This window comes from Pseudochaenichthys georgianus, chromosome 12, assembly GCF_902827115.2.
Source record: "Pseudochaenichthys georgianus chromosome 12, fPseGeo1.2, whole genome shotgun sequence".
Lineage (NCBI taxonomy): Eukaryota > Metazoa > Chordata > Actinopteri > Perciformes > Channichthyidae > Pseudochaenichthys > Pseudochaenichthys georgianus.
The window spans coordinates 5,226,233-5,247,939 of record NC_047514.1 but is presented as its reverse complement, the minus strand read 5'-3'; the positions used below and the strand labels follow the sequence as shown (position 1 = coordinate 5,247,939).

The 21,707-nt window shown below is 43.1% G+C and overlaps 1 protein-coding gene across 1 annotated transcript; it reads left to right on the top strand.

The window, feature by feature from the left end:
- The first annotated feature begins 2,434 nt into the window (after positions 1 to 2,434).
- On the top strand, positions 2,435 to 12,628 carry LOC117456421 (bile salt-activated lipase-like). Its single transcript, XM_034096306.1, has 11 exons — positions 2,435 to 2,497; positions 2,725 to 2,872; positions 3,289 to 3,408; positions 3,488 to 3,685; positions 3,810 to 3,940; positions 10,396 to 10,503; positions 10,765 to 10,879; positions 11,252 to 11,438; positions 11,546 to 11,749; positions 12,005 to 12,214; positions 12,338 to 12,628. Exons 1-11 carry the CDS (start codon positions 2,435 to 2,437, stop codon positions 12,519 to 12,521), a joined length of 1,668 nt encoding a protein of 555 aa, XP_033952197.1. The 3' UTR covers positions 12,522 to 12,628.
- Positions 12,629 to 21,707: the final 9,079 nt, after the last annotated feature.

Here is a 21,707-nt window from a genome sequence, read left to right as displayed (position 1 = left end):
CTGCAAGGCATTGTGGGGCAGCATTTTCGCTTCTCCTGTCGGTTAGGGAGGTCCAGTGGTTCCTAAGCTAAAGGAGGTTATAGAGGAAGTTTGAAACCTCCTTTCCTATCATTCTCATCATTCTAGAGAATTCGAACGGCACTTATCATGGCTGCCACTGAGGGACTTCCGGGTCATTTCACTCCTTTAGGAAGGTTCCTAAGCTAAATGGACTATTCGACTTCAGCCGAGTTTTAAGAGAAATGGGACGTCCTTTCCTCCGGGGCGTCACGTGAAGCGACGTCCGTTTGTGATGACGCCGCACAGCTGATCGTCTGACAGCAGCTCTGTCCCCGTTGTGTTCACAAACACCCCCGCCTCTGTTAGTACACATTTACTGACACAAACGTATCATCTGTTGTAGACCCAAATACATAAAATCAAATAAGAACTCATTCTCAAAAAAGATAAACGCCATTCTTAAAATGTATAAACGAACAATAGTTTGATTAATATTGATTAGAGTGCACAATAGAAATAAAATAATTGAGAGAAGAAAAAGAGATATATTATATATCAAAACCCAGTTAGATTAACATTCATTGGATTGCACATTTTGTTTGTTTGTTTGGATATGTAGCACATTAACATTTTAATAGCACTTAATGACTGACTGAATGGAAATGACAATAAATGAAAATGTAAAACGAAAAAAGCGATCATGAAAATGTTTCCAAAAAATGAATAAAATGATTTTTGACCACTTTGTTGTTCAGATATATCACATATTTGTAACTAAATGATACATGAATTGAAACAAAACACGGTATAAACTGAGGAGGGACTCCCGTGAGGTTCATGTGTTTTCTTCACTCCGCTGGGAAACTGCTCTCATGTCAAGAAGCATCAGATCAGTGCATGGGCTGCATCGTCCAATCAGTGAGCGATACACAGTAAGGGGGCGGGGCGAGTGTCTGAGGATTTCATCGAAGGATGGTCTGGTGGTTCCTCCATTATCGCTCCTCGCTCCTCGTTCCTCGCTCCTCTGGCAGAAATAAGGCCATTGGGACGCTACTCAAGATGGCGCAGACAAATCAACTTCCGGTGATACCGAGACCGAGGAGCGAGGAAATGAAAAATAAGAGAAGTGAGAAGGGCCCTGTGTGTGGGGAGTGTTGCAGTAGAAAATTCAACTGTAGCGCTGGTGCATTAATGGGAAACCCTTAATGTTTGAGCACCCTCTATGAAACGTCAAGCTACCCCACAGCACCCCATAGAGAAAATCTCTGGCGCCAGTGCCACCACTGTGTGGGAGGTGTGTACAGGGGGTGTGTAGAGGGGTGTGGCAGCAGGGGAGCGCTCTGATTGCCCCCCCCCTGTTAAAAATTAACAAATCCAGTCTGTACAGGTGCTTTTGGCACATCCATGAGGAAGCTTGTTTGTGGATTGTTGCACAGCTGTGTCAACTCAGCAGAGCTGGCCTCCTGATACACAACTGCAAGGCCCGACAGAGATTGTAAACAGGAAATGTTCTTATATGGCACTATATGCAGGTCACTTATATGGCACTATATGCAGGTCACTTATATGGCACTATATGCAGGTCACCCTTGAAAAAGAGATATTTTGATCTCAAGGGGCTTTCACCTGGTTAAATAAAGGCTACAAATATGGGAATTAATAAACCTTTAGGGGAATAGCTAGATTGCTATTTATTGCATTTTTTTGGTCTCTACAGCCCTATAATACCAAACCCCATATCTTAGACGTTAGGCAGAAATACCATTTCGAATTGAGTCTCAATCTGGGGTTTTGTGTAATGGATTAGTGTGAAGGGCCTGTGTTCTCTCACCTTTTACTTTATATTCTGTTTACAAAAACGTTCTACAGTGAGCATGAAAACAACATTGAAATCGAAGATGATTCAGTCATGGCCATCGGCTCAGTCCAATGAATGGAGTTTGCATGTTGGCAGTTAAGGTTGTACAACTTTATATTTAATAAGAAAACAACTGTCGTGTGGCGCAGTGGCCTAGTGCTTTGGTGTTCGGATCAGGTTCAAACCCCACTGCCGTCAGCATGTCGTTGTGTCCCTGGGCAAGACACTTCACCCTAAATTGCTTCTGTGGGGATTGTCCACAGTATTGAGTATGTAAGTTGCTTTGGATAAAAGCGTATAACAAGTAACAAGTAACAACCACGTTAAGCTCAGCCAATCAAATATCCTTTTACATCATAGAACACAGAAAGGTTTATGTGTGATCAATAAAAACATTGTGATTTAGTTAAACAAGTGTTTGAAGTCATCACTAAAATGTATCAAAGAAAGTGCTTCGGACACAGGGCGGTTCAATATTACATGTTATGTAACACCTTCTGATCAGGCGTCATGTAGGGGAGGGGGTCTCTATAAAAGTGGCAGGCAACCTCAGGTAACCTAGTTCCCACCATCAAGATGTGGAAGCTTGGGATATTGGTAGCTGTTGCTGTGTTCCTGGAGACGGTCTCGGCGACCTCTGTAAGTGTCACAATTATAATATTCTCACTCTTTTCAGTATCTCTTTAATAGTATTCAAGTCTTCACTTAATACTTCTTTAGGAGTATTAATCATTTTTCAATCATCAAACACTGATAGGTATATTTTATTGGAGAAAATGTAATTATATATCTGTGACAACTTTCATTGTTACACTTCACTGTAAAAAAAGGACAAATTAAAGGAATGTTGTGTGTGATTTCTGCAGCTCGGGGTGGTGTACACAGATGGAGGTATGGTGCAGGGCAAGAACATCCGTCTGGGCTTCCGCCGCCACATGGACGTCTTCAGGGGGATTCCTTTTGCTGACATCCCGGGAAGGTTTGAGAAACCAAAACGTCATCCAGGCTGGGATGGTGAGTGGAGCAGTATTACTTCTGTGTATGTTTAGTGTAATAGATGTAAAATGTTGTGTTTATTTAAAATCCCTTAATCTACAGCAGTGCATTAGATTAAATAAAATCATCCTATCATCCTTTGTTGCTGTCCTGCGCATGGGTGGCTCTAAAGGGGGGCCAACAGGGGCCAGTGCTCCTGTAACACTGAGCTTGGCCCCCTGTGAGCCCCACTTTGAAAGAGGAGTCCATGATGATTTTTAATAATGTAATTTAACAACATTTTAACTAAGTTACTGACAAATCAAACAAGAAAATACCAATCATGGTATTTTCAGTTTTTTGTGTGCAATATAATGTTTACCAACTACAGACATAAAGTGCTTGAACCTGATTTAAAGTGTTCCTACCCCTGCTCTAACACTGTGTGTCCTCAGGTGTCCTGAAGGCCACAGAGTACAGGAACAGATGCATGCAGGTGAACCTTTTGATGACTGATACCAGAGGCAGTGAGGACTGTCTTTACCTCAACATCTGGGTTCCTCACGGCCGCTCAGGTAAAGACAGAAAACTCTACAAAGTGTCTTCCATATTAGGTCTACTCTATGAATGGCATTAATATTCCCTGTCTTTTAGTGTCCACCGGTCTGCCCGTCATGGTCTGGATCTTTGGCGGAGGCTTCCTGGCTGGAGGCTCGATGGGAGCTAACTTCCTGGAAAACTATCTGTACAGCGGGCAGGAGATTGCAGACAGAGGAGATGTTATCGTGGTGACACTGGGATACCGCGTGGGATCTTTGGGCTTCCTGAGCACTGGAGAGTCAGACCTCCCTGGTTGGTGCCAGCTTTTTTTCTCAAAAGTGACAAATTGTACAGATCTGAATAAATGTTGACCTTCCTGCCAATTTAACATACCATTAAACTTCCGTTATTAAGTGAAACATTTGATTCTCGTCAGGAAACTACGGTCTCTGGGACCAGCACGCCGCCATTGCCTGGGTGAACAGGAACATCCGCTCATTTGGAGGAGACGCTGACAGGATCACCGTCTTTGGAGAGTCTGCAGGTGGAGCTAGTGTTAACTTCCAGGTCAGTGTCCACCCCATTGTGTGGAATGATTGATCGATAATACATATATGGGGCATTCTACCGAATTAGTACAAATGAGTTTTTCTTGTCCCACGACAAGAAAAACTATTCAACAAAACAATTATTCAGACATAGATATCTACTAAGAATATGTTATGGTCTATTTATAAGGCATTATAGTGATAAGCTTAATATATACAACAACATCATTTATATAGGGTTCTTTCTATTGGGAAGTAGCTGTCCCCAACCCTGACATCTAAATTTCAATTTCTGTAAATAACACTTAAAACATTTTATTTTATTTTATTTTGTTCAATGGTGTATTTAGAAGATCTTTATGATAACATTCAAACAGAAGTTGGAATATTTCGATTTATTGTGGGTTTAATTTTTTAATAAAAAAACTATACTAAAAAAATTATTTCCCCAGTTTTCATGTCACTACCGAAACACAAGGGGTTTTAGTCCAATGGGCAGTGGCGGCTGGTGGAAAATATTTTTGGTGGGGCTATTGATAGAGTGAGTAAAAACATTTTTTTGGGACAAATGACCCCTTAAATTAGGACTTCTGGTGATGTAATGGCGCGTTTCCAGTGCAGCGTGGAGCTCGCTTTAATGCTGCGTTCAGACCGGACGCCATGCGAATATTCGCTTCGCTCTAAACGCTCCTATCGCATGCTCTAGTCGCTCGAGTTTCACCGCAGCTGTCAGCTGTGTTTACTCGCATCATTCAAACAAGACGCGCTGGCTCGGGAGCTACAACAACATGAACATATTTTACCGTGATTAAATTGTAATACACGTTTCTAAATGATGCCGACGTAACAACATACTGATACCGGTTAGTAAAAACCATGAATTAATGCTTTGACACGTCTGCAGACAGACGGCAGGCGAAAAACCTTTTAGAATGCTTGTTCCCTGAATGGAGCTTGGCTAAGCTAACGCTATATATGCTCTGACCGTACACACTCACAACAACGGCCTACAGACATAAATAAACCAGCGACTGTATTCTCCATGACACAGACAGTCTGTGGTTTGTACTTGTTTAACTTTTGTCTAGTTTCTGAACAGATCGTATCTGTTCCCGGCTGTTTGAAGAGCAAGCATGTGAAACAAAAGATAGCATTTACCTGTTTGCATCTAGCTAGCCATGTGAGAAGCCTTGTTGATACGTTTTGTCTTTTTCACGAGCCTGCTGTGATATATACAAATCGGGTTGGTCCGGTCCAAGGTCTTTAAGTATCAATTTATCTCCCAAACTTCTCCTTTCAAAAGGATTGGAGAGTAGCTCTTGGGCGGACCGAGGCTCCGGCGACTCCACCTGCACACCATTCTCATCCAAATACTGCGTCACCTTGGTTACTCACGAGTCTAAAAAACAAATCACGTCAACGCACGTAAGCAACATGGGCGCCAACGTGAGCGCCCACGTGACCAAAATATTTGACGGCGCTGATTGGCTGAAATTATGTTTCGGCGGCACAGTTTACTATTGAGACTTTTGCAACCTGCTGGTTGCTGCTGTTTCGCTCGGGGGCTCTGCCCCGTAATGATAAACTAATGCCATAGGCAAGGCCAGGCAGGAAACAGGTGACTTATCAGTAACTTACATCGTAACACAATTTTAAACGAGATTGTATTGTAGATTATACATTTTTGTGATACTAATTGTATGATATTTACCTTGTTCATTACAAATTAAAATATAAAATATATATTTTTTAAATATATATTTTTTTATTTAATATTTATTTTTTATTTTGTATCTGGCAAGATACCCCCCTAGCGCCCCTATGGGCCGGCCGCCACTGCCAATGGGTGAGCCTGGTTTTTAGCCACAAGTAGCTATATCCCATACTTTTGATATAAATCTGTTCCAATATCTGAAAATCGGCGTGTAACCATAAGAATTATCACTACCGAACACATATTATCTTCAATTAAGTAAACTTTTTCGGGGTTATATGCAAAGTATTAGGTTCTTATATGTGTAAACCTATTCAAAGACGTGTATGCTAGCCATGTACTTGGTAGCATTCTTTAGTTATGCTCAATTTGAGCTAGAATCGTCACTACTGAAACATATGGTTAAGTTTCGGTAATTGACATGATCGTTTCGGTAGTGACAAAATGGAATGGTAAGCAGGTAAATCCCACCATTTTGAAATACATGTGTTTTAAAGTCTGAAAATCAGTGTGTTACTTTAAAGGTCTCTTATTATACTATTGTTAGGCATATATTATAGGTCTCAGATATATAAAAAACATGTCTATGAAGTCCATCCATCCATCTTCTCCCGCTTATCCGTGGTCGGGTCGCGGGGGTAGCAGTTCCAGCAGAGAGCCCCAAACTTTCTTTTCCCTGGCGACATCAACCAGCTCTGACTGGGGGATCCCAAGGCGCTCCCAGGCCAGCGAAGAGATATAATCCCTCCACCTGGTCCTAGGTCTACCCCTTGGTCTCTTCCCAGCTGGACGTGCCTGGAACACCTCCCTAGGGAGGCGCCCAGGTGGCATCCTAACTAGGTGCCCGAACCACCTCAACTGGCTTCTTTCGACGCGAAGGAGGAGCGGCTCAACTCCGAGTCCCTCCCTGATGACCGAACTTCTCACCTTATCTCTAAGGGAGACACCAGCCACCCGGCGGAGGAAACCCATCTCGGCCGCTTGTATCCGCGATCTCGTTCTTTCGGTCATGACCCATCCTTCATGACCATAGGTGAGGGTAGGAACGAAAATGGCCCGGTAGACAGAGAGCTTTGCCTTCCGGCTCAGCTCCCTTTTCGTCACAACGGTGCGGTAAAGCGACTGCAATACCGCTCCCGCTGCTCCGATTCTCCGGCCCATCTCACGCTCCATTGATCCCTCACTCGAGAACAAGACCCCGAGATACTTGAACTCCTTCACTTGGGGTAAGGACTCATTCCCTACTTGGAGTGGACAGTCCATCGGTTTCCTGCTGAGAACCATGGCCTCAGATTTGGAGGTGCTGATCCTCATCCCAGCCGCTTCACACTCGGTTGCGAACCGATCCAGTGAGTGCTGAAGGTCGCAGACCGATGAAGCCATTAGAACCACATCATCTGCAAAAAGCAGTGGTGCAATCCTTAGTCCACCGAACTGCAGACCCCCCCCCCCACGACTACGCCTCGAAATCCGATCCATGTATATTACAAACAGGATTGGTGACAAAGCGCAGCCCTGGCGGAGGCCAACCCTCACCGGAAATGGGTCCGACTTACTGCCGAGGACCCGGACACAGCTCTCGCTTTGGGAGTACAGAGATTGGATGGCCCTGAGTAGAGACCCCCTCACCCCATACTCCCGCAGCACCTCCCACAGTAACTCCCTGGGAACCCGGTCATACGCCTTCTCCAAGTCTACAAAACACATGTAGACCGGATAAGCGTACTCCCAGGCCCCCTCCAGGATCCTTGCGAGAGTAAAGAGCTGATCCGTCGTTCCACGACCAGGACGGAATCCGCATTGTTCCTCCTCAATCTGAGGTTCGACAATCGGCCTGACCCTCCTTTCGAGTACCTTGGAGTAAACTTTCCCGGGGAGGCTGAGTAGTGTGATGCCTCTGTAATTGGCACACACCCTCTGATCCCCCTTTTTGAAAAGGGGGACCACCACCCCGGTCTGCCACTCCTTCGGTACCGTTTCCGACTTCCACGCAACGTTGATGAGACGTGTCAACCATGACAGTCCCTCAACACCCAGAGCCTTCAGCATTTCCGGGCGGATCTCATCCACCCCCGGGGCTTTGCCACTGTGGAGTTGTTTGACGACCTCAGTGACCTCCCCCCGGGAGATTGGTGTTGATCCCTCGTCATACTCCAGCTCTGCCTCTAACATAGAGGGCGGAGTTGTCGGGTTCAGGAGTTCCTCAAAGTGTTCCTTCCAACGCCCCAACACTCCATCAGTTGAGGTCAACAACGTCCCATCCTTACTGTACACAGCTTGGATGGTTCCCTGCTTCCCCCTCCTGAGGTGTCGGACAGTTTTCCAGAACAACTTTGGTGCCGCCCGAAAGTCCTTCTCCATGTCTTCTCCGAACTTCTCCCACACCCGCTGCTTTGCCTCGGCCACGGATGAGGCTGCTGCCCTTCGGGCCTGTCGGTACCTTGCAACTGCCTCGGGAGTCCCCCGGGATAACAAATCCCTGAAGGCCTCCTTCTTCAGTCGGACGGCTTCCCTGACCACCGGTGTCCACCAGGAGGTTCGAGGGTTACCGCCCCTTGAGGCACCTAAGACCTTGAGACCACAGCTCCCCACCGCGGCTTCGGCAATAGAGGCTTTGAACACCGACCACTCTGGTTCAATGTCCCCAACCTCCACAGGAATGCCCGAAAAGCTCCGCCGGAGGTGTGAGTTGAAGGCCTCCTGAACTTGGGCCCCTCCAGACGTTCCCAGTTCACCCGAACTACACGTTTGGTCTTACCAGGTCTATCCAGAGGCTTCCCCCGCCACTCGACCCAACTCACCACCAGATGGTGATCAGTTGACAACTCCGCCCCTCTCTTTACCCGAGTGTCCAAAACATACGGCCTCAGGTCCGATGATACGATAACGAAATCGATCATGGACCTTCTGCCTAGGGTGCTCTGGTACCACGTACACTTATGAGCATCCTTATGTTCGAACATGGTGTTTGTTATGGCCAATCCATGACTAGCACAGAAGTCCAGTAACAAACCACCACTCCGGTTCAGATCAGGGGGGCCGTTCCTCCCAATCACGCCCCTCCAAGTGTCTCCATCATTGCCCACATGTGCGTTGAAGTCTCCCAGCAAGACTAAGGAGTCCCCTTCAGGAGCCCCATACAGGACTCTTTCCAGGGTCTCCAAGAAGGCCGAATACTCTGAACTGCTGTTGGGTGCATAAGCACACACAACAGTCAGAGTTTTCCCCCCCATAACCCGCAGGCGTAGGGAGGCGACCCTCTCGTCCACTGGGGTAAACTCCAACAACGAAGCACCTAACCGGGGACTTGTGAGTATCCCCACACCCGCCCGGCGCCTCACACCTTGAGCAACTCCGGAGAAGAATAGAGTCCAACCCCTATCCAGAAGTAAGGTTCCAGAGCCGACGCTGTGCGTAGAGGTGAGCCCAACCAGATCCAACTGGTACCGCTCCACCTCCCGCACAAGCTCCGGCTCCTTCCCCCCCAGAGAGGTGACGTTCCACGTCCCCAAAGCCAGCTTCTGCCGCCCGGGTCTGGTCCGCCGAGACCCTCCGCTTTCACTGCCACCCGTCTGGCAGCGCACCCGACCCCATCGATGTTTCCCGTAGGTGGTGGGCCCGCGGGACGGAGAAGCGGAGGTGTTGCCCACGTTGCCTTTTCGGGCTGGGCCCGGCCGGGCTCCGTGGCAAGCCCGGCCACCAGACGCTCGCCGACGAGTCCTCCTTCTGGGCCTGGCTCCAGAAGGGGACCCCGGGCTTCCTCCGGGCCGGGTATCCTCACTTCTTGTTTTTCCTTTCATGAGGTCTTTTGAACCAATCTTAGTCTGGCCCCTTGCCTGAGACCAATTTGCCATGGGAGACCCTACCAGGAACACAAGGTTCCAGACAACACAGCCCCCAGGTTCATCAGGGCACACAAACCTCTCTACCACGGTAAGGTGCTGGTTCTTCAGAGAGGATGTCTATGTCTATGAAGTGTTTTGCTCAAAATACCAAACAAATTCTAGCCTCACCCCCCTCTATTTCAGCCTGTTACTAAAGTGCTGATTCTGGGTCAGTAGCTTCAAACATTCACACTTCAACATAAGGCATGTTTTGAGTTAAGATTAAGCAATGAGGTTGAGGGAATATGATACAACTTTGAGAACAAAATACTGCAGTCACTACCGAAACAGTGGATAATTTGTAAGATATTAAGTATATTGAATTATCAACTAAAATGATATGATACTGATTGGTTTAATGTATGTTACATTTCAACAATCATCAACTCTGGAATCAATATGATCAGTATTATGCATTTTACAAAGAAAGTTTGCATTATGATTTTTATGAATTATATAAATTGAACTTTGCAATTTGATTACAAATTAAATTGCATTGATTTAATCGTGATAGAAGAAATATTTGTTAAAATACTATTTAGAGAATGGAAGGTAAAACAATCTTAACAGGTTAATATAATATTTTTTTTTACTACAGTGTATATACTATGTTTCGGTAGTGACTATTGTTGGTAGAGGAAGAACATTCCAATACAGTCTGAAAATACGATATAAAAATGTACGGTTCTTTTACTAGATATGTGTAATTTAGATATGGTACAAAATATATATGGACAAAGTTTTGGGGAAAAAACATACAACATTTCAAAACTGTTCCAACCTGATTTTGCACCAATTTGGTAGAATGGCCCATATAGTACATTTAATAAAAATGCCTTAGTATGTATCTAACCACATTTTTGTATCCACACACAGGCTCTCAGTCCCCACAACAAAGGGCTTTTCAAGAGAGCCATCTCCCAGAGCGGTGTCGTCCTTTGCCCATGGGCTATCAAGAAGAACCCCCGCAGGTTTGCTGAGGAGGTATACAAAAGCTTTACTTACATGTTTTATTTCTTATATGGAATAGTTCCCTGAAATTTAAAGCTGGTGTTGCATTGTTTGCCATGGAGTGTAAAGGGTGCAGGGTAGACCGATAATGGCCACTCAACTGCTCTCGAACGTTCAGTTGAATTTCTGACACATCAGAAATGTTGGTTGGCCGTCGTCAAGCTCCAACACAGTTGAAGCATCACCACAAGTTGCCCGTTTCCACTTTTTAACATGATTTACATTTCTCCTCAGGTTGCTATTAAGGTCAACTGCCCCACCGATGAAAAAATGGCTCCCTGTTTGAAGATGACTGATCCCGCAGTTCTTACACTGGCAGGCTCTCTCAGTATTTCCAGCTCACCTGACCGTAAGCTGCACTCCACAGACAGTTTACATTTTCTGTTCAGACATGTCGGTGCTTTTTACCAGAGCAATGGAGAGGAAAAAGCATCTTGTTGTGCTGACTCCTTCTGCATTGTTTTGATTAAAATGTGCACAAAATTTAGATGGAAATTTGGCTAGTGAGTGTTGCCCTAACATAACAAGCTGTCGTCAAACACTTAGTGGCCTCACCCTGCCTAATGTTCTCTAAAATGCATACTTCAACACACTTAAGCACATGCCATATATAAGCAAAACAATACAAGATCTAGAAAAAGGGAAATCAGAATTCCACTTTCGTTAGGCATACAAGTTAGTACTCTGAATGGTAATGTCTCATTGTATCTGCCTCTGTCAGACCCCCTTGTATTCAACCTGGCCCTCTCTCCTGTGATCGACGGGGACTTCATTCCTGATGACCCTTCCAAATTGTTCAACAATATGGCTGACATCGATTACATCGCTGGAGTCAACAACATGGACGGACACCTCTTCACTGGTTTAGATGTTCCTACGATCAACTCCCCTCTGGTGAAGACCCCTATGTGAGTTTAAGCCATTTGGTCACTTTAAAGATTCTGTTCCCAGAGCAACATACCATAATTTGGTTAGAACTGTTTAGTATGTTTCTAATTTTCTAACCTGGTTGCAGTGAGGATGTGAAGAGGCTCCTGGCTGCGTACACTAAGGACAAGGGCAAGGCCGGTGCGGACAATGCTTATTCCACATACACCTCAAATTGGGCCTCAAAACCCAGCTGGGAGACCATCAAGAAAACTGTGGTGGAGATCGGAACAGACTACATCTTCCTGGTTCCTATTCAGGCTGCCCTTCACCTTCATGCTGCCAACGCAAAGTGAGAATACGATCTTATTATACGGAGGATGCTATTATTTAAAAGCCCTTTTGTTCCACATCGTAATTTGGATTTCCTAGTCCCTGGTCATGTCCCTAGTAACCTCCAAAATCCTTAAATTGTCCTTAAAGTGCTCTTCACAGACTTTAGTGCTATTTTCGACTGTCGCTTTTGAAAACTGCACTTGTGGATTTCTAAGCATTTTTTTGTTGTGTGGTCATTGTCACATACCTTTTTTTCCTTGCCTCACCAAAGAACCGGCCGGACCTACTCCTACCTCTTCTCTGAGCCCAGCCGTATGGGCGGCATTGCCAGGCCCTACCCCAGCTGGATGGGAGCCGACCACGCTGATGATCTGCAGTACGTTTTCGGAAAGCCTTTCTCCTCACCACTGGGGTACTGGCCCCGCCACCGTGACGTCTCTGGCTACATTATCGCTTATTGGACCAACTTCGCCAAAACTGGGTAACATTTCTGCAGATACAAGAGATAGGAGATTCACAGAATTCAAACAGACCTGAATTAGTCATTCAAGTAGAAACCTAAAACTGTCTTAAATGTTTTGCACTTTCCCAATTGTATCCACAGGGACCCCAACAAAGGAGGTCAGAGTGTGCCCACTCCTTGGCCTCAGTTCACCAGCACTGGATACCAGTACGTGGAGATCCATCATGATATGAACAAAACCTATGTGAGAGAGAAGATGAGAATGCGTCATGTGCATTTCTGGACCAGCGTCCTACCCAGCCTTCCCATTTCAGCCTCAGAATAAACTCCTCGTGCATCAGATGTGTAGCTGCAGTGTGGACCTACTGTATCTACTTGTATTATTAAGTAATCATTGGTCCATGTACAAAATAAATTGATGAAAAATACAAATGATCTTTCCTTGTTCTTTTTTTTCTTTAGTTTGACCTATTGACCTATAGTAGTACTCAACAAATTAAATTTGCATGGAACCTACAATATGGGTTTGTTTATTGTATACTATAGAAGATAAGAGTGTGTGTTAACTAGATTTACAAAATAGACAGGAAACCAGAGATGAAAACATGAGAATATTTGCACTGTTACGCTGATGATACGCAACTGTATCTCAGCACCACTCCATCCTCCCACCTGTTTGGGGTTCTCAACAAAACCCTGGACAGGCTCCAGTATGTTCAAAACTGTGCTGCTAGGGTGCTCACAAATACAAAGTCGTGGCAGCACATCACTCCCACCCTCATCCACCTCCACTGGTTGCCTGTCAAGTCCCGCATATCATACAAAATCCTCCTCCTTACCTACAAGTCCCTCAATGCCCATGCCCCCCAGTACTTATCGGACCTCCTCCGCCCACATGCCCCACCCCGGAACCTGCGGTCTTCAGACTCTGGCCTGCTTACCACCCCCCGCACCAACCTGCGAACCTTCGGGGACAGAGCCTTCAGCGTGGCAGCCCCCACCCTCTGGAATCTGTTTACTAAGGCCTTTGGCCCCTAATCTATTTGTTGGTTTGTCTGTCTGACTGGTTGTCTGACTGCCTTTTGTTTTCTTATGTTTGTTTTGCCCTGTTCTTCTTTGTAAAGCGACCTTGGGTCTCATGAAAGGCGCTATATAAATCCAAGCTATTATTATTGTAGAGGCTAAGCTAAAGCTTTAAGCCTCTGAGGATCCGCTTGGTGGGTGTAATTGACATTGAATAAAAGTCAGAACCAACGTTTCCAGTTCGAAAAGTCCATTTATTTCCCTTTTTTACTGGTTTCTTTGTTTCATTCACCACACGATATTTATGGTTTACACAATACCTTTTGCTTTGTTTTTAATCTCGTGTTTGTGTGTGTGCTCCGTGTGTGTGTGTGTGTTCTCCGTGTGTGTTCAAAAACTGTATGGGCCTTCCGGCGGAACCTTTCACCAACACACATATGTTCCTACCTTTATACCCACAGTTAATTGGCTCCTACACACCAGCCCCTAATTGATAGTACAGGTATCAATTGAAAACAATTAAGGAGCCAAATGTAAAAATCAGTTTTCAATACAAAGAAATGCACATCCTACACTTCCTGTACTAAACTTAGTTTAGTAATAGGTTGCACAATAATGTTGGTCTTGGTCTGTAGCTTTACACAGCGCACCAGTCCTCCTTTGTCAGGAAAAACCTCCAATACTTTGCCAAGAGGCCAGGAACCGCGGGGAGCTGAGGAATCCATGATGACTACAATATCACCAGCGACTATATTCCTTTTCCTTTGGTTCCACTTTTGCCTCTCTTGTAGCAACAGCAGGTATTATCGCAGCCAACGCTTCCAAAATAGATCAGAAATGTACTGAACTTGTCTCCAGCGACGTTTCACATACCAACACATCCTCACTCCCAGGTCGGCCTATGTTGACGTTATGTCAAGTCCCCTGTGTCGGCTTTTTCCAACGCAAGGGGGGGGGCCTTAGCGTCTATTTTCAACGCAAGGGGGGGGGCCTTAGTGTCCATTTTCAGCTTTCCGGGATGTCCATATGCTTCTATGGACGCTCATGGAAGCACGGCATTCGTTTGTGTCAGCTGCCCTTAAAGGCAATGTGAGCGTCCATTCTCATTGGATAACGGAGAATTGTACACCCGGAAGTAAGTATTCCCCTTACTGTCGATTGATTTTACAGTGATATCTGCACTACTCATCGACTAAAAAACACCAGATTATCCTTGTTAATTACACAACATTGATTGGTTTAAATTGTGTGCAATGCTTTTGTATTTTTCCCTTTCGATTCGGAGAAACAAATATTTTTTCGGAGTAAAGGATGGCAGAAGACACTACACTACCCAGAATCCCCAGCTATCGTTTGAACTACACCAGCTATCGTTTGGACTACACCATGTGCTCTGAATGCGGCAGTAATAGGTCGAATGCTCGACCGATGAATCGATGAGCATAAAAAACTGATGATGACCTTGTATGTATATATATTCTTTTTCTTTGTGGGGGTCTGCCCCCAAAAAACAGTTTTAAGTCCTGAGAAAGTCAAATAAGACGGTGTGTAAAACTACACTGCCCAGCCAAAAAAAAGTAACCACTTTGATTTAACTAGGCCAGTAGGTAAGGACTTTCCACTGGATAATAGCTGCAGTGATGTATATGTTTTAGCTGAATACAATTTTGTTTAACCCTAACTGATGCAGTTTGTCACTTCTTTAATGTTTGTTTTTTCTGATGTAAAGTCAAGGTTGTAACTGTTTGCAGTAAAGTTGTGGGGCGCTGAACTGTTCCTTTGATTGATACATGATAGTAATTACTTGTCTTTCAAATTTGAAGGAGGGTGAGCAAGCATCTTCAGGAACATTCATCATTAACTCCTCCAAAAAATATAGTTTATTCAATATTAAATGAATATGTGAATCATAACAGTGATTGACAGCTGATAGGAATAATATGATTGTTAATATTATCATATTCATTCAGACAAACATCCATGAGACAGTTAATTAATGTACTTATTGCGGCAGTCTGCATATATTTGGTACCCCTGCTGGTCTAAGAGTGAAACAAAGTCATTCAGTTATTGTTCAGTTAAAATTCATTAAATTATGTCTGCCACCTTATATATTTATATGTAAGGCTTTACTGATGTGCCACAATAATGTCACCTAGGTTATTGAGTTAAAATCTTAATATTGTGGCTTTCCAAGTTAACATTGATTGATATGACTGCGATTAAATCAGCATATACTTCTGCCAGGGCATGCCACCCCTCAAAATCTCCTGCCACCCTCTTGCCACCCAATGAATATTTGTCTAAATCCGCCCCTGGATATATCCCCCCTCTCTCTGGTCGCTGAAATGGGGAATTGAAATTATGGGCCAAAAGTTGTATTTACAAGTATTAAAAGTAAGCATAGGACACCAAACCAAAGTGAGACCCGTGACCGTCTGTCCGCCGCATCTACGCACTGTACAACACGCACCTACGCATGATCAGGTAGCCGTTGTGTATTTTATTATGTGAAGCACTAAATAGTCTTAGAAAAATATCGAGCAGGTATTATCGCAGCCAACGCTTCCAAAATAGATCAGAAATGTACTGAACTTGTCTCCAGCGACGTTTCACATACCAACACATCCTCACTCCCAGGTCGGCCTATGTTGACGTTATGTCAAGTCCCCTGTGTCGGCTTTTTCCAACGCAAGGGGGGGGGCCTTAGCGTCTATTTTCAACGCAAGGGGGGGGGCCTTAGTGTCCATTTTCAGCTTTCCGGGATGTCCATATGCTTCTATGGACGCTCATGGAAGCACGGCATTCGTTTGTGTCAGCTGCCCTTAAAGGCAATGTGAGCGTCCATTCTCATTGGATAACGGAGAATTGTACACCCGGAAGTAAGTATTCCCCTTACTGTCGATTGATTTTACAGTGATATCTGCACTACTCATCGACTAAAAAACACCAGATTATCCTTGTTAATTACACAACATTGATTGGTTTAAATTGTGTGCAATGCTTTTGTATTTTTCCCTTTCGATTCGGAGAAACAAATATTTTTTCGGAGTAAAGGATGGCAGAAGACACTACACTACCCAGAATCCCCAGCTATCGTTTGAACTACACCAGCTATCGTTTGGACTACACCATGTGCTCTGAATGCGGCAGTAATAGGTCGAATGCTCGACCGATGAATCGATGAGCATAAAAAACTGATGATGACCTTGTATGTATATATATTCTTTTTCTTTGTGGGGGTCTGCCCCCAAAAAACAGTTTTAAGTCCTGAGAAAGTCAAATAAGACGGTGTGTAAAACTACACTGCCCAGCCAAAAAAAAGTAACCACTTTGATTTAACTAGGCCAGTAGGTAAGGACTTTCCACTGGATAATAGCTGCAGTGATGTATATGTTTTAGCTGAATACAATTTTGTTTAACCCTAACTGATGCAGTTTGTCACTTCTTTAATGTTTGTTTTTTCTGATGTAAAGTCAAAGTTGTAACTGTTTGCAGTAAAGTTGTGGGGCGCTGAACTGTTCCTTTGATTGATACATGATAGTAATTACTTGTCTTTCAAATTTGAAGGAGGGTGAGCAAGCATCTTCAGGAACATTCATCATTAACTCCTCCAAAAAATATAGTTTATTCAATATTAAATGAATATGTGAATCATAACAGTGATTGACAGCTGATAGGAATAATATGATTGTTAATATTATCATATTCATTCAGACAAACATCCATGAGACAGTTAATTAATGTACTTATTGCGGCAGTCTGCATATATTTGGTACCCCTGCTGGTCTAAGAGTGAAACAAAGTCATTCAGTTATTGTTCAGTTAAAATTCATTAAATTATGTCTGCCACCTTATATATTTATATGTAAGGCTTTACTGATGTGCCACAATAATGTCACCTAGGTTATTGAGTTAAAATCTTAATATTGTGGCTTTCCAAGTTAACATTGATTGATATGACTGCGATTAAATCAGCATATACTTCTGCCAGGGCATGCCACCCCTCAAAATCTCCTGCCACCCTCTTGCCACCCAATGAATATTTGTCTAAATCCGCCCCTGGATATATCCCCCCTCTCTCTGGTCGCTGAAATGGGGAATTGAAATTATGGGCCAAAAGTTGTATTTACAAGTATTAAAAGTAAGCATAGGACACCAAACCAAAGTGAGACCCGTGACCGTCTGTCCGCCGCATCTACGCACTGTACAACACGCACCTACGCATGATCAGGTAGCCGTTGTGTATTTTATTATGTGAAGCACTAAATAGTCTTAGAAAAATATCGACTCTTTGTTTGTAGATATCTACTAAACTACAGCATACAAATAAAGAGAGTAATGTAGGCCTGTTATACTGAGTGATATATATTTTACACACTGCTCTGCTTTTGCTTTCTCACTGTAGACCGGCCGTGCGTAACGCCTCCACCGTTCCCGGAAATGCATCCGCGGAGGAGCCGTGGAGGACCCATCCGTGTATCCTCGGTTATAGCTCCTCCAGAGAGCCTCCTCGATGCTCGGTCCTCGATGTGCATTTAGAGAAATGAGATGTCCTTCAACATGGCGCGCTGAAATCCATTTCCGGGTCACTACCGGAGGACCGAGGAGTCGAGGAGGGGAAAATTAGAGTATTGAGAAACCTCTATTCTGTTCACCTGTTGCCCTTGTATTTCTACCAACCTGATCTCACCAGAATGCGTGACTCCACCACGACTTCTTAACACCACAATGCGTGGTGGAGTCACGAACTTTGTTACATTTACGTGTCGGCACCACGCAAACAACCCCAATGTAAAGTGAATGAGGCTCCTTTGTCGTGGTGCACACACGCATTTCTACAACGTCCCGCAGTGAGCTTTTATTCTATAAAACGTGTTTAAAATCTACTTTATAGCTTGTAGTAACTCACGGGAGGCTTCTTTTATTTTATTTGTATTCATAATTATTTTTATTTTTCGTCAGAATGTAAAAATTACATTAGTTACGAATTTGTGTTCTCAAAAAACAGTGCATTGTGTGTAATGCAACTGTGATTTTTATTAAATTAGTTCGTTTTTAAGGAAGGCCAGAGCTTCAGCTGTGTCAAATAGATTGTTCCCTTTAGTTAACGTTATTTAAAAGATAAAGATCATGTCCCCTGTATTGTATTACGAGCGTCCATTCCCATTGGATAACGGAGAATTTTACACCCGGAAGTAAGTAGCCTATTCTCCTTACTGTCGATTGATTTTACAGTGAATATCTGCACTACTCATCGACTAACAAACACCAAATTGTCCTTGTTAATTACACAACATTGATTGGTTTGAATTGTGTACAATGCTTTTGTATTTTCCCCCTTCGATTCGGAGAGACAAAGATTTTTTCGGAGTTTTAGGATGGCCGAAGACACTACACTACCCAGAATCCTCAGCTATCGTTTGGGACTACACCATGTGCTTAGCTTGACAAACCCCTTGATCAGTCCTCAACCTCTGTGATTGGATGCGCGACGTTTACACAGAGTGTCAAAAAGGACTTTGAAATGGAATGAAACCCATCGACGGCACACTATTCAAAACAGGAATCGAACGTGTCCTACCCCCCCCCCCCCTAGGTCACAGGCTCCTCCAACAGTGCTACGCAATAAAACAGATACACAGAAAAAATTGTGAAATAGTGCAATAAGGAATATGATATATTAGATAAATAATTTCTAAGTAGCAGCCAGATTAATGTTATTTCTAAGTTCAGGTGTTTAATAATCGTATAGCCTGTGGGATGAAGCTGTCTCTGTGTCTGGTGGTTTTAGTCCGGATGCTGTGGTACCGCCTGCAAGACTGCAGCAGACAGAACAGTTTGTGGCTGGGGTGATGGGGTCTTTTATAATCCTGAGGGCTTTCTTTAAGGTTAACCTGGTATTTTTACTCCACTACATTTATTTGAGTTACTTTACAGATTTGGATTAATGATGTGAAATATAAACAACCCTTAAATCAGACTTTAGTTACACCTGAATGAAATTCAGTGAAGGTGATTGTCAAGTGCCAACAATCAGGCGAGATATTTGATAGTTGGTGCTTGAGAAGACTAAATATTTATCTGCAGATCCGTTTAAAGCATATTCATTACTCGTTATTCTCTAATAGTTCATTAAAGACTGTATATAATTGCTATTTTGTACATCCCTTTCAAGATTTCAAGATTTTCTAAGGTTTATTGACATATCATATACACAACAGTGTAGTTATGCAATGAATGAAAAACTTGGGTCACAGGTTCCTCAACAGTGCATTACAAGACATCTATCAATGTGTGTATACTTCCACCATTACACTGTCGTATTCTGCACTTTTCTTTAAATAAAGCCTTATTAGTTTGTCTGTTTTGCACATCCTCCTATCAGGCACTAAACTGTTTTATTCTAGATATCATTTGAGTATCTTCTTGATATTTTCTATTCTATATTTATATAATTGACCTTCTACTTTCCCACTATTTTGTATGTACTCTTAATATTTAAATGTTTTCGTAAAATATAACACATTCAAAAGTGCTTTACAAAAATGAAAGACATTAAGAAAAAGGCATTTTAAACAGTCATTAAAAAGCAACACAATCTACCTGCATTGCAATTACTCTAAACGTGTAATAACGTGCTTTAACCAGTAGGTGGTTTGGGTTAAAAGCATAGGTTAAAAGGCTGTCAAGTTTACAGTGTTACATTTATTTACAAAATAAAATATACTGCTGTTTCCGTTTTAGTTTATGACGAATATTATTTTGTTATTGTTTTGATATTTGTAACACAAAAGCGATGGAAAAAACCCATAGCAACCAAAAAAAGATGGTCTTAACATGACCCAGCGGTCTAGAAGTTAATAAAAAACAATAATATCAAAACAAAATATTACTACTAACTTTATTGTGAAATTAAAACAGAACGGTAAAAGAATAGTTTCCGGTCTATTCTTAGCCCGATCTCTGTAGATAAATAAATAACTACGACAGATGTGTAATATTTAATGCAGCCAAACCATTTATTACAATGCATTCATGTGATGACTTTCAAAGAGTAAAGCAAGCACTGCTGAATAAAGTATGATCTTCTCTTTTACGAAACGTTTTTTTTTCATATGGAATGCAGTTGGAGGTCAACCAATCAAAGAGCTTGAGGACTGATCAAGGGGTTTGTCAAGCTAAGCACATGGTGTAGTTCCAAACGATAGCTGAGGATTCTGGGTAGTGTAGTGTCTTCTGCCGTCCAAAAACTCCGAAAAAATATTTGTTTCTCCGAATCGAAGGGGGAAAATACAAAAGCATTGTACACAATTCAAACCAATCAATGTTGTGTAATTAACAAGGACAATTTGGTGTTTGTTAGTCGATGAGTAGTGCAGATATCACTGTAAAATCAATCGACAGTAAGGAGAATAGGCTACTTACTTCCGGGTGTAAAATTCCCGTTATCCAATAGGAATGGACGCTCGTAATACAATACAGGGTACATGATCTTTATCTTTTAAATAACGTTAACTAAAGGGAACAATCTATTTGACACAGCTGAAGCTCTGGCCTTCCTTAAAAACTAACTAATTTAATAAAAATCACAGTTGCATTACACACAATGCACTGTTTTTTGAGAACACAAATTCGTAACTAATGTAATTTTTACATTCTGACAAAAAATAAAAATAATTATGAATACAAATAAAATAAAAGAAGCCTCCCGTGAGTTACTACAAGCTATAAAGTAGATTTTAAACACGTTTTATAGAATAAAAGCTCACTGCGGGACGTTGTAGAATGCGTGTGTGCACCACGACAAAGGAGCCTCATTCACTTTACATTGGGGTTGTTTGCGTGGTGCCGACACGTAAATGTAACAAAGTTCGTGACTCCACCACGCATTGTGGTGTTAAGAAGTCGTGGTGGAGTCACGCATTCTGGTGAGATCAGGTTGGTTTCTACCTCCTCCTGTGATTATCCTTCTGTGTATTTAGTCTCGTATTCTCCTTTGCTCCATGTTTGGTCGTCGTCTTTCATGTCTTCCTTGCACCTCCATGGCCCTTTCTCATTTCTCTAACTCCCCTCCTCGACTCCCCTCCTCGACTCCTATCCTCGAGACTTAGTCCCGCTCACAGGAGATGCGAGCCCTGTTAAAAATTAACAAATCCAGTCTGTACAGGTGCTTTTGGCACATCCATGAGGAAGCTTGTTTGTGGATTGTTGCACAGCTGTGTCAACTCAGCAGAGCTGGCCTCCTGATACACAACTGCAAGGCCCGACAGAGATTGTAAACAGGAAATGTTCTTATATGGCACTATATGCAGGTCACTTATATGGCACTATATGCAGGTCACTTATATGGCACTATATGCAGGTCACCCTTGAAAAAGAGATATTTTTATCTCAAGGGGCTTTCACCTGGTTCAATAAAGGCTACAAATATGGGAATTAATAAACCTTTAGGGGAATAGCTAGATTGCTATTTATTGCATTTTTT

Excerpts from the sequence above, each read along its gene's own strand:
- LOC117456421 (XM_034096306.1), top strand. The coding sequence starts at position 2,435 with ATGTGGAAGCTTGGGATATTGGTAGCTGTTGCTGTGTTCCTGGAGACG. Across the intron at positions 2,498-2,724 it reads AGACGGTCTCGGCGACCTCT|CTCGGGGTGGTGTACACAGA; the intron begins GTAAGTGTCACA and ends TGATTTCTGCAG. Across the intron at positions 10,880-11,251 it reads TATTTCCAGCTCACCTGACC|ACCCCCTTGTATTCAACCTG; the intron begins GTAAGCTGCACT and ends TGCCTCTGTCAG.